The sequence below is a fragment of the Pan paniscus genome, chromosome 11 (genome assembly GCF_029289425.2).
Source record: "Pan paniscus chromosome 11, NHGRI_mPanPan1-v2.0_pri, whole genome shotgun sequence".
In the NCBI taxonomy this organism is placed as follows: domain Eukaryota; kingdom Metazoa; phylum Chordata; class Mammalia; order Primates; family Hominidae; genus Pan; species Pan paniscus.
Window position 1 is genome coordinate 107,077,625 of NC_073260.2, and position 12,577 is coordinate 107,090,201.

General features: G+C 34.3%; 1 protein-coding gene across 2 annotated transcripts in view; it reads right to left on the bottom strand.

Moving 5' to 3' along the window:
• Positions 1–12,577, bottom strand: part of CNTLN (centlein) — a 352,494-nt gene that overhangs the window by 21,317 nt on the left and 318,600 nt on the right. For both annotated transcript variants that reach the window (XM_003822610.6, XM_008976184.5), the window contains exons 21-23: positions 11,090–11,216; positions 9,587–9,724; positions 8,813–8,998 (exon numbers count right to left, since the gene is read on the bottom strand). In XM_003822610.6, the coding sequence (XP_003822658.3) occupies positions 8,813–8,998; positions 9,587–9,724; positions 11,090–11,216 (451 nt within the window). The remainder of the gene's footprint in view (positions 1–8,812; positions 8,999–9,586; positions 9,725–11,089; positions 11,217–12,577) is intronic.

Consider the following 12,577-nt stretch of genomic DNA (forward strand, 5'->3'; position numbering starts at 1 on the left):
CCCATTGACCCTGCCAGACACCAGAATACAGTCAGTTACCTCAGTTGATCATGGAGTGCAGCCTTTAGCCCCAACAACTATGGGGTACAGCTGACAGCCCCATCCAACCAGGGAGCTTGGCTAGCCATAGAGTGCAGTTTTAGCCCCAGCAACTATGGGGCACAGCTGACAGCCCCATCCAACCAGGGAGCTTGGCTAGCCATGGAGTGCAGCCTTTAGCCCCAACAACTATGGGGCACAGGTGACAGTCCCATCCAACCAGGGAGCTCAAGTGCAGAGCACATCAACAGCCTCACCTGGTCAAGGAATCCAGCCTGTAGCCCCACTTAATCATGGAACCCAGCTTGCAGCCAGCCTGACCTGGGAGTCCTGTAACAACACTGACCAACCACACAGCAAAGCCAGTAGTCCTGTCCAGAGAGAGAACCAAGCCAATGACCCCACCCAACTGCAGCATACATCTTGCAGCCCTGCTTCATCATGCAGCCCAATGTGCAGCCCTGCCTGAGCAAGGAGTCCAACCAGCAGCAATATTTGACCAGAGAGCCTATCCTGGATGCCCCCCAACTGTGGATGATTATGAAGCCTACCTGCAGCCCAACTGCAAAGCCTAACACATGGCAGCACATGGCCAATGAGCATAGCCTGTGATCCTGCCCAACAGGAAGCAATTCTAGAGCCTAGCCAGCAGCCCTGTCTGACTGCAGAGCCCAACCAGTGGCCCCACCTGACCTTAGCAGTATGGGCAGCAGCCCTGCCCAGCTAGAGAACCTGACAGCAAGTACTGCCTGCCTACCCATGGATGTTGTCTGCTGGCCTGTTCAGATCCAAAGGTTGGACTGACTGGTGAAGGACTATTCCTGCTGAAGAAAACCTGTAAAGGCTGGAAGAAGTGGCTGCTTCCTTAAATGTACAGACACCAGTGCAAAGATACAGGGATTATGAAGAATCATGGAAAAATGACATAATCAAAGGAAAATGATAAAATAATAAAGCTCAAATAATTAACCCTAACTAAATGAATATATAGAAACTGACAACAAATTCAGATTAGCCCTTTTAAAGTTCAGTCAACTATGAGAAATCATGATAGACAACTAAACCAAATTAGGAAGACAACACATGATCAAACTGAGAGGTATTATATATAAGAAAGGAAAATACTTTTGAAAGTATTTTTATATACCTCATTGTGGAGAATGCTTTTTAAAGTATCCCACCAAATTCAAAAGCGAGAAAGGAAAAGGTTCATTAATTTGAATACATACAAAATTAAAAATATTTTTCTCTGACATCAAACAGTACTGTCAAAAGAAAAAGAACAAATAATGAAATAATTGAAATATATACAATAGGCAAATATAATTTCCCGAATACGTGAAGAACTCCTATAAATCCCTAAGAAAAACCAAAAAATGACAAAGAAAATATAATTATTATATTTTTTTTCAACTTTTTTGTACATGTTAAGTTTGAGATGCCTATTAGACATCCAAGTGAAAATCACAACTAGGCAGGAAGATTAAAAAATCCATAGTTTCAAGGACAGGATGAGAACAGATATATATTAGGGAGTCATAGGTCAGAATATGGCATCTTAAATTACAGTGTTGGTACAGATTGTCTAGAGAGTGAGTATAGATAATGAAGAGGAAAGGTATAAAGACTGAACCCTAGGAAACTCCAACACTTATGTCTGTCAGGAAGAGAATGAGAACTAGCAAAGAAGTCAGAGAAGACCGGCTAGATGTGATGAGGAAAACCAATACAGTGTAGTACATCATAAGGAAGGCTTTAAAAAAGTGCTTCAAGGAGGAAGGAGTGATCAACGATATCAAATGCTCCCAAGGGTTCAAATAAGATAAGAACTGAGAACTGATCACAGATTGGGCAATATGGAGGTTACTGGTGACTTTGAATAAACTACTTTGGCGGGGTAATAAGATTGAAAGCCTAATTGGAGAAGGTTCAAAACAGAATGGAAGATAAGAAAGTGGGTAGAGAATAGGTATCACTTTTGAGGTGTTTTGCTACATAAAAGAGGAGAAAAAATGAGTCAGCAGTTAGAGGAGATACAGAGTCAAATGAAGGGTTTTTTTTTTTTTTTTTTTGGTAAATGGTGTGTGTTTGCTAATGAAAGTGATCCAATATAGAGGGAATATTGGTGATACAAAGTGTAGGGTTGAAACTACAGGGCCAAAGTCCTTGCGAATATGAGGAGATAAAATCCAGTGTGCAAAGTGAGGTATTAGCTTTAGACGGGCATGCAGATGGTTCATTCCCAATAATATGAGGGAAGGGACAGTATGTGGGTACAGATTTGGGAGGAATGTGAAAAATAAAGGTAATGAAAAAAGGAGGAAATTATCTCTGGGTTGCTTCTGTTTTCTCAGTGAAAGACGCAGCTGAGATTGAGTGGCTAAGCAGAGGATGCTGGAGGTTTGAGAAGATAGCAGAATGACTGGGAAATGTGGAGCCTGAATGCACTGGGAACTATATAATTAGGATTATCACATAGTGCTGAGAGCCCATCTGAAGTTCTTGGTTATCTGTTTAAATAAAGATGAATCAGCATGGTTATGTTTTTATTTAATCACATTCACTTCCTTGGGTTCAGGTGGGAAGTAGGCAGAGATTCAAAATAAAGTAGGTTTGAGTTTTTTCCACATGAATATGACAAAGGGACATATGAGGAAGTTGAGGATATATGCAAGAAAGTGACTATGATACAACATAGAATCCATGCTGCATGAGGAGGGAAGTAAGGGCACAATGGGAAGGAGGGTGGTAGTAATTAGTGAAAAAGTGGTAAGGCCAGTGAATTTGAGTTACAATCAGGTCAAAAATTGTTGCACTATGAGCACAAAAAGAAATAGTGGTCAAAGAATAAAATGCTGGAAATGGAGATTTTGGAATTCAGTTATTCGTAATGACAAGGCCAAGGGTGGTGTTTCTTAGTGGGAACATTTTTGGCATTTGGGAAAAATGACAATTTTTCACTGTATGAGATTTTTCTTCCCAATGCAGAACTTTTAACCACCCTGGCTCCTGGGTATTGAATGCTAGTAGCATCTACCAGTCAGTGTAACACAAAGCACCCTCATACATTTCCAAATGCCCCCTAAGGTAGGTGGTGATCCAAAGTTGAGAACCATACATCAGGGGTATGATGATGGGAATAATCATTGGAAGTGAGGATGCTGAAGAATAGAAAGGGAATATCCAATAGGGGATTGGATGGCTTACATGGATATGAAGTCACCATAAGTCATAACAGAATTGTGTTGGAGAGAAAGACAATCCGGGTGCTAAGCTGTATGACTAGCATTCTAAAATGAGATACAAATAATTTGGGTGGGTGACTCTAATATGTTCCAATTGGCTTCTGAGATCTATTTGAATATTGATTCCTACATCTTACTCATCCCAACAGAATTTCTAAATAGGTATGAATAATATAGGAATTCCAAGATCAACCCTCATGTACCATGTAAGTATCATTAAAGAGGTACCTAAGTGAAGTATAAGCAATACTAGGTGGCCTACATAATGAGTAGTGTTGTTACTACATGATATATTCCATATGCCTTCAATTCCAATGCATTGATTATTAGAAAATACTATGTTGTTTGGTTGAAATATACTTCATAGTGCATGAATGATCATTTTCCCATCCAAAGTGTATCTTTCAGATATAGTAGAGCCTTCACTGTGCTAGGTTCACTGAAATGTTTTACCTTCCACCCATATATCAAAGCTAACTTTTCATTTTTATAAGGCCACACTTGCCTTGTATTTACATGTTGGGTCTCAGCATTACTTTCCTCTTTTTTAAAATAAACAAATCAGCCTGTTTTCAACACTGGGTGCTACTTCCATCTGGCCTTTATCTTTACTTCTCTCTTATCTGTTACAAAATTGCCTTCTATTACCAGTTCAAAATCTGCTCAGTTGCTCTCTGAGCAACTCTAAAGCCCCCTCAAAGGGTTTTGAAAAACCCTGTAAATTATCATTTGCTAAAAACACTGTAAGTTTTAAAAAGTGTCACTCTACACATATCAGTGGAATAATGATCCATAGCTAACACTTATTATCAAGTTAAGTAAAAACACTGTATGGCACAAAGTAAGCATTCAATAAATGTTAACTGAATTTCCAAAAACTGATGTCAGCCTTCTTGCAATTCTTGGGATATCATGAGCTAGGAATTATCCCAATATCTGAGGATATTGTGAAAATATGAATGGTTTTTAGACATACATATCAATTTACTTTACTTTTCAATTACTATAATTTATTGTAACCAGCCACCAATAATGTTTGTGGAAAATATAGTAAATGATCCCACTTCTGCCTTATTAGATTTAGTTTTCCACTCTTTGAGTCTTTGTCTGCAATACATGTAATTTTTAGTTCCATCGAATCATTATGGATTGCTTGGACTTTTTTCAGTAAGATTACATTGTGAGGAAGGCAAAAATTCGTGGCTGAAAGACTCTGGAGTCACTCTTGCCATCATGGTTTTTGGGATAAAAAATGAATTTTTAAAAAACAGGTTTTTAAACAGCTTTATTGAGATATAATTTACATAAAGTTTTCCAAATAAGGAAATGTATTTTTATTATGAAACTTTTCTCTAAACACAGCTGTCATTTCCTTTTTCAGTATAATGACAGGGTGAAAAGAGTTAATTCAACTTGAATTGTATCATAGACCTGTTTATAAATCTTAATTAACAGTGCCAAGGTATTAACAATTGTATGTGTAAAATTAAAATTCTAATGCTCCACAAATGTATTCACTAAAGAAGCAAGAAATTTATATACCAAAAGCATCTTACTAAATCTTACCAAAGCAAGTACATATTGATAATGAAACCATTTATGCTTCCAGCTAAATACTGTTTTTTGGCTGGTATTTATTTCATAGCTAACAAAATCCACTGAAAAGATGGAGCTTGGCAAATGACTCTCACATACAGGCACATTAACAAGCCTGTATCAGGGCTGAGTCAAACTGAGCAAATACTTCTAGAAATTTCCCTTGTGTGTTTTATTCAGTTATTAGGAGAATTCAAAGCCTCAGCTCTGCCACATATATCCAGCCCAGATGCTCAAAGTACTTGATTTCACCCCAGGGCCAAATTCCATATTCAAGACTAGATCTAGAACAGATGGCCACTCCACCTCTACCATAATCTGGTTGTGCCCTATGAATAAATGAAAAGACTAAAGGGAACATAGATTCCACAACAGGGCCAGAACAAACATTATTACTATTAATACTACTAATAATATTTATTAAGTACTTTTGTGTACATGATACCCTAATAAGCTCTGCATAGAATGAGTCCTGGTGATCATAATGTTCCATGTAGGTACCATGTGCATTCCTTAACTACGCTCATTAAGGAATGCACATAGTTCTCACTGTTCACAGAGTTTTCCATTTGAGCAGTGACTATAAGTCCAGTACTATTCTTGAAGCAGATGTAAATCAATTCCTCAAGAATTTACTGAGCCCTGTTATGTAACAATACCCTGAAGACAACAAATGACAACGTTCCTTTCCTCAAGTTGGCTTTAATCTACTTGAAACAGAAAGAAAAATACAAGTTTACAACTGTGTTAATGTACATATAATAAATGTTCAGGAGACGAGTCAGAGCCATACTACTACTGCTATTACTACTACTGATAATAATAGTTGATATTGAGAGAGCAATTAGCCACTGTTCTGATCTTTAGCTATTGTAACTTATTTAAATTCTCACTTCGCTTATGTTCCATTATTAAACTCATTCTACAGATAAGGAAACTGAGGCACAAGGATTCAGTCACGATCCTGAAGTCAGAGAGCCAGTAAATGGCAGAGTTGAGCTCTATCCTCTTAACTACAGAGTTAAAGGACAGATTCATGACAGAGAAAGGCCCAGAGTTAAATCTGAAGGAGAGAACAAAGAGGGGAAGGCATTTTGGGTGAAAAGAAAACTTGAGCAAAGGCAGGAGTAAGCACAATATGGGTGAAAGAGTAGTGGGAAAGAAGATTAGACTTCAGCAGAATAACACCCAGCTATGGAAGGTCTTAAGTATTTAAAAAGGAGGAAGCATTGATCTAATGCACCTGATGTGGTAGTAGTTAAGGAGTCATTGATGATATGCTGCTTCAGATGGTCGGTCCTAAGCATTTCTGCCTAGACCTAGGGCCATATGTGCAAGGACAAGAAAGATGATAATCATGCCTTTCTTAAGACCCAAATATCCAGTCTCTGCCATCAATATATGGTTTTGGCTATTAATTTGCTGGTGGCCCTATATTTGAAAAATAGGTTATACAGCAGACATGGTACCAATAGCAACTATATGTTGGCACTAAGACACGGTTAAGAAAAACAAATGTCAAATTGCCACTGGAAGTCATGAGTTATAAATGGTCTTACTAAATGTCAAACTGATATGTATTGTTATTTGAATTCAATTCTTAAAAACAATGTAAGGAAGTGCTTCTAAAACTTTATTATGTATAATAATCACTTAGTTAACTTGTAAAATGCAGATTAGGCTCCACTCCAGACAGGATTTTGATTCAATAGATTTGGGGCCCAATATTGTGTATTATATTTAAATGCAGTAGAAACAGGATTCTGATGCAGGTAATTTAAACCTGAAACAAAGTGTAAAAATTCTGAAAGAGTACCGAAGACAGCCTGTCCATATTTATCATCTTTCCCTATTATATAATCTTTGAAACATTATTCAAATTAAAAAGTCATGAAAACACAGCAATCCTGAATTCATCTATTAAGACATCTACTCAATATCACTGTTGCTGAACAATATGAAGGACTAACATTACCCTTGAATAATTAGAGTTTAGATACCCACTTCATCATTAAATACTATTTATATCATTGGATATAAAGAAAAAGTTTCTTAAAGGTAATTTTTGCTGAACTACTTTGTATGGAGAAATATACCCATTACCTCATCATGGAAGTCATGAAACTTCAAGTATATGATAATCAGATACACAGTCATGAAATTAATTTTTCTATTTTGAAAACTTCTGATTCTCATTCATCCTTCTTTTTTAAAGTGCCACATTCAAAGAATGTTTCAAGGAAAAACAATGATTAGCGTTTTGAATAAATCTCATAATTATATATTTCATATTTTATATCTTAGCCAAAAGCTCCACAAACAAAATGCTAAGTTGAATATAAAACAAAAACCAAGATTTATGAAGGTAATACTCATAATAAAAATGGTTCTACATCATGAGTAAAAATAATGACTGTATATATATAACTGTAATTTTAGTTTCAGGGATACATGTGCAGGTTGGTTCTGTAGATAAATTTTGTGTTGCAGGGGTTTGATGTACATACTATTTCAACACCCAGGTAATAAACATAGTACCCAATAGGTAGTTTTTCAGTTCTCATCCTCCTCCCACCCTCACCCTCAAGTAGGCCCCGATGTCTATTGTTGCCTTCTTTGTGTCCATGTGTACTCAATGTTTAGGTTCCACTTATAAGTGAGAACATGTGGTGTTGGTTTTTCCTTTGTGTGTTAGTTCACTTAGGACAATGGCCTCCAGCTCCATTCAAGTTGCTGCAAAGGACTTGATCTCATTCTTTTCTATGGCTGTGTAGTATCCTATGGTGTGTATGTACTACAATTTCTTATTCCAGTCTATTGTTTATGGGCATTTAGGTTGCTTCCATATCTTTGCTATTGTTAACAGTGCCGCAATGAACATACGCATGCATGTGTCTTTATGGTAGAAGGATTTATATTATTTTGGTTATGTACCCAATAATGGGATTGCTGGGTCAAATGGTAGTTCTGTTTTTCATTTTTTGAGAATTCCCAAACTGCTTTCCACAGTGGCTGAACTAATTTACATTCCCACCAGCAGGGTATAAATCACAATATTTAATGAAAGTGTTCACTATAAGTTAAACAGTGAAACTATTCAACAAGCATTTACAAAAAATAGTGTTTTGAATCTGGAAAAGGTAAATTACATTTACTAAAATTAATACTTTGCAATCATTTAGGATCCTCAGAGGCAGGCATTATTGGCTTGACTTCACACCAGTTGAAATATTCATTAAAAGAGATAAAGGAGATAAAATGTTTTATCAATTCATTTTGCAGATATTTTTAAAATGAGAAAACTCCCAAGGTATCTATGATTTCCAAAGAAGCAAAGTAAGGAATTTCCTCTTCGTGGAGTACTCAATAGTGGCATAAAATGTTATTAACTTCTATGTCTAGGGGAATGAAGGCTTTCTAGGGCTCTTCAGCTTTTAGATAATTTCTAGATGGTACACCTCTGCAGATACTTGAGTTTGTCTTCTCTTTGTTCTGTTTGTCATGTGCCATTCCTCTGTCTATTCCATGTCTTGATAGTTTGTGGCCTGGGCTTCAGATGTCTCTTAGCATCACTGAACACTGAGCAAGTTTCTGGTTGTTCCTGCTTGAACGATTTTCAAAAGGAGAGTAGGGTGGGAACAGCTTAATTCTTTCAACTTAAAACCTGTCCAGATGACTTGACTACTACAATTTCATAACTAAATTGACATTAAGAAAGAAATATTAATAAGATGGTAGAAAATTTTAAATTCAAACTATAAAAATAAATTCTTTATGGAGGAATTATTAGCAATGTGATAAATAGGGTAGAAGAAGATGCTTTGTGTGTTAGGAAAGCAGAAAGAAACTTTATTCCCCAAATCATCTCAAGTAGGCTGCTGCCTATCTGCCTAAAGTAAAGTACAAGTTAGTAAACGACAAGTAATTCAAACCTTCACAAATGTGGTGAACTCTTCTACTTTTTCATTGGCTAACAGCAATGTCTTCTGTGCACCTTCTAGGACCTGTTCACTTTGCAATGCTAATCCTTGAAGCTGCTTAGATGCTGCTGTTTCAATTTCTGCCATTGCAGATTCAGTCTCACTTATTCTTGATACTAGGAGAGTAAGCTTGAGATCCTGCAAAAGATCAGCCGTCATAAAATGAAAGATATTTTATAAACATATTTGGAAGAGTTAGTTATACATGTCAAATAAGGAAAATATTTTATTATTCTCTCTATGTATTTATTATTTGGGTAAAATTCATGATTATTTTCATTAACTTTCAATAAAACATCCTAAGTACATATTCTCATATACTTATCATCTAAATTAGTTTATGATTTTTAAAGATTACAAATAATTAAAAGCATGCAGGCTATTTTAGACCAAAAGATCCTCTACATAACATGGAAACATTTAGTTTGAAAGTTTAAGTGGGCCTACAAAATTTACATCTACTTCTATAAATACCACTGTTCAATAATAGTTTTCATTTCTTAAAAACTATCAAGACAAACACAACCTGTTTTCTCTAATACGGAAATATCTTTAATGTTAAACCAATGTTTAGCGTTTCATGTAGAGATACAAATCCTCTTTGCACTAATCTGAAGTGTTTAAGTAGCTTGTGGTTTTGGGAAGGAAAAAACCAACAATGTTAAAAATGAAACAAACACGATTATATTCCATCTGTAATCTAAAATGCCCTTTTTAAAAGCATACCTTTTTTTCTAACTCCTCTTTAGATTTCTGATACATCTGTTCATACTGTGACTTTTCTTTTACAGCAACATTAAGTCTTTGCTTTAGTGAATCAATTGATACCTTCTTGTTGGAACATTCTTCAGTTAATGTCTTTACCTACATTAAAAGCATAAAGGTAATTATTATTGTTGAAGGCATTCTAGTAATATACTGTGTTTGTTCCAACAGAAACTAAATGAGTGAAGGAGTCTACTTCCATTTATTTTCTCATAACTCTATCAAATTCAAGTATTATACTTACAGAACTCATATTATGAATGAAAGTAACAATCCTTAAATCAGTAACAAAAACCAAAATTGCACACAAACTAAATGAATACTGGTATGTATATTCTTGCACCCAATAACACAATATTAATGTTCACTACATATCCATTAATTACTAATCTAAACTTCCTAAGGCAGGAGATGATTGTTTTGACTCTGAAACAAGCCAAGTTATAGGTAACTTTCCATTGTATTCTCTAAAATAACTATTACATACCTTTTTTTGGATGAAATAAAACAAGTAATAGGATATTTTATATATATATATATATAGCTTTTTTATAAGATTATAATATGTGTATGTAACTCAAAGCATAACAGAAAAAATAGTTTTTCAGTTTAATGCCACTAAAGATATATGTTATTTATATAAAGATTCCAAGGCTATGTATGAAATTATTATTGAAGTTAAAAAATAGCAAAATTGAAAGGATAACATTGAAAAAGCCTATAGGAAGTGATTTTAACTTGCACAGGTGTGTGGAAGAGAAGAGAAAGAAAATCCATATGGATTCGTCATGCTCACGTAAAAGTTTCTTTCTTAAATCAATTTGACCTAAGAGATACTTAAATTTTCATTTTCAACAAGGAAAGTAAAGGAGATGTTCTCTCAGGTGTGGATAACATTTAGTGAATGCCAAAGCACAGGGTGCTTTATGAGTTGTGAAAATAGCACCTTCAAAAAAACAAAAACAAAAAAAACCCTTCTACTTTGGGTCATATATTACATAACTACTTTAACTACAACTCCCTTTGCATGTACAACTCCATTCCCATGTAAAATTCATTAAGGGTATCCAAGAAGAAAGTACATTTTTAAAGAACTTCTGATAGTTATTGGTAATCAAGTTTTCACTAAGAAATATAAGCTTGATTCTATCATAAATTACAGTTTTAAATAAAATACTGAATAAAATGTAACTATGTATCCTAGAAATATTAAGGATTTTTAATCTTCTCATGGGATATTTATAAATAGAAACAGAATGTGTGGCCATATTATGTATGAGGTTTTAGAGAATTGAATTTTAAAATAAATAATGTACTTTCAGAGCAAAGAGTGTTACTTTGTAACAGTAAATACATATCCTATCAATATTTTCTATACATTTATTAGGATTAAATGTTTGTGGTAAGAGAGTAAATACAACAGGAAGTGATATTTTTAGTGTCAGTAAAGATAAAAATTGATACCTTTTTATCAAGATTTTGTAACGTTTCACTAAAACTCTTGTTACTTTCCAAATTTACATTCTGTCGAAATTTCAAGTCCTCTATCAAATGTCTTTTCATAGTTATATCCCTCTCCATTCGAGACATCCTTGAAAAAAAAAAAAAGGTGACATCAAGAGTGACAGAAAACACCTTCACAGTGGTGATATCTCACATTTTATCCAATATTATATCTGCTGTTAGTTTTTAAATGCTACGTGATATTGACACTGTAAATCAGTAAAATGAATTGCACTGCATAAGATATTGTTCTTTTAATATTTTGAACACTTGTAAAATCTATAGTTGTGACTTGGTAATTATACAATTACATATATGTATTAAAATATATAAGAAATGAGAAAAATTAATAACACTTATGAAAACTTAGAACTATTTCATTTAAATTACATTTTTACATTGCTGTGAAAAATCAAAGTGATATATGAAGATAATCAAAAGCATAAAAATGATAAGAAAAAAATCTTATACTTCAATAAACAAATGCAAACTCTTGTAATGAAACTAAATTAGCCATAATATCTTCTAATTTAATATAATTTGAGATTCAATCCACACAGCTGTTTAGCATAAGTTGATGAACTATTAAGTATAAAATGGTAGATGCTGTGAGAACCACTACTACTGCTGCTGCTGCTGCTACTACTAAAACAAGAATGACAATAGCTAACATGTATCAAAGGCTTACAATGTTCCAGTCACTGTTATAAGTGCTTTACATGTATTAACTCATTTATTCCTCGTAAGAACCTAATTTAATATTATTAAATTTAGGCATAGGCCTAGTAGGTAGGGAAGCCAGGATTCAGAGTGTTAATCTAGAGCCCTGTTAAACAATAAGCAAGACTTACTCTTAATTGATAAATAAACTTCAAAATATTATCAGTTAAAAAATTCACCAAGCTTTTTGTCTAATGCTTTTATCTATTCATATCACTTCTAAGTGCTCTTCACTTATAATGAGGTCTACAGGTGTGTTTGTGAGATACATATATCTCAAATGTATCAGTGACAACTGGAATTCTATCTAAACATCTTACTATTTGTAAGCAATAGTGTAGCTTTGAAAGATACAGAAAGAAAATAATTTTGATTCAGTGGGATAGAGCATTTAAAATCTTTTTACTGATAAACACAAGAGTACAAACTTCCATAACCTCCAGTTATTTTAAACACATACAAAACTTTCCTTTTTTTACCTTAGCTTTATAAGCTTAGGCATTAAATCCAATACAAATACTAATCATATATTTGGGGGGCCAAATAACCACCACGTTGTAAAGTTTTTCATTCATTGTCTCGAAGCCATTAATTTGTATTTATTCAAAATTAAATATGTTTAATAACGGAAATTTAACTTCATCATTATCTAATTTAAAAAAGTAAATAGCTTGCCATTAATCATGCTATACATAGTATTCCTTAAACTTTCATCTTATGTAGGTTTAA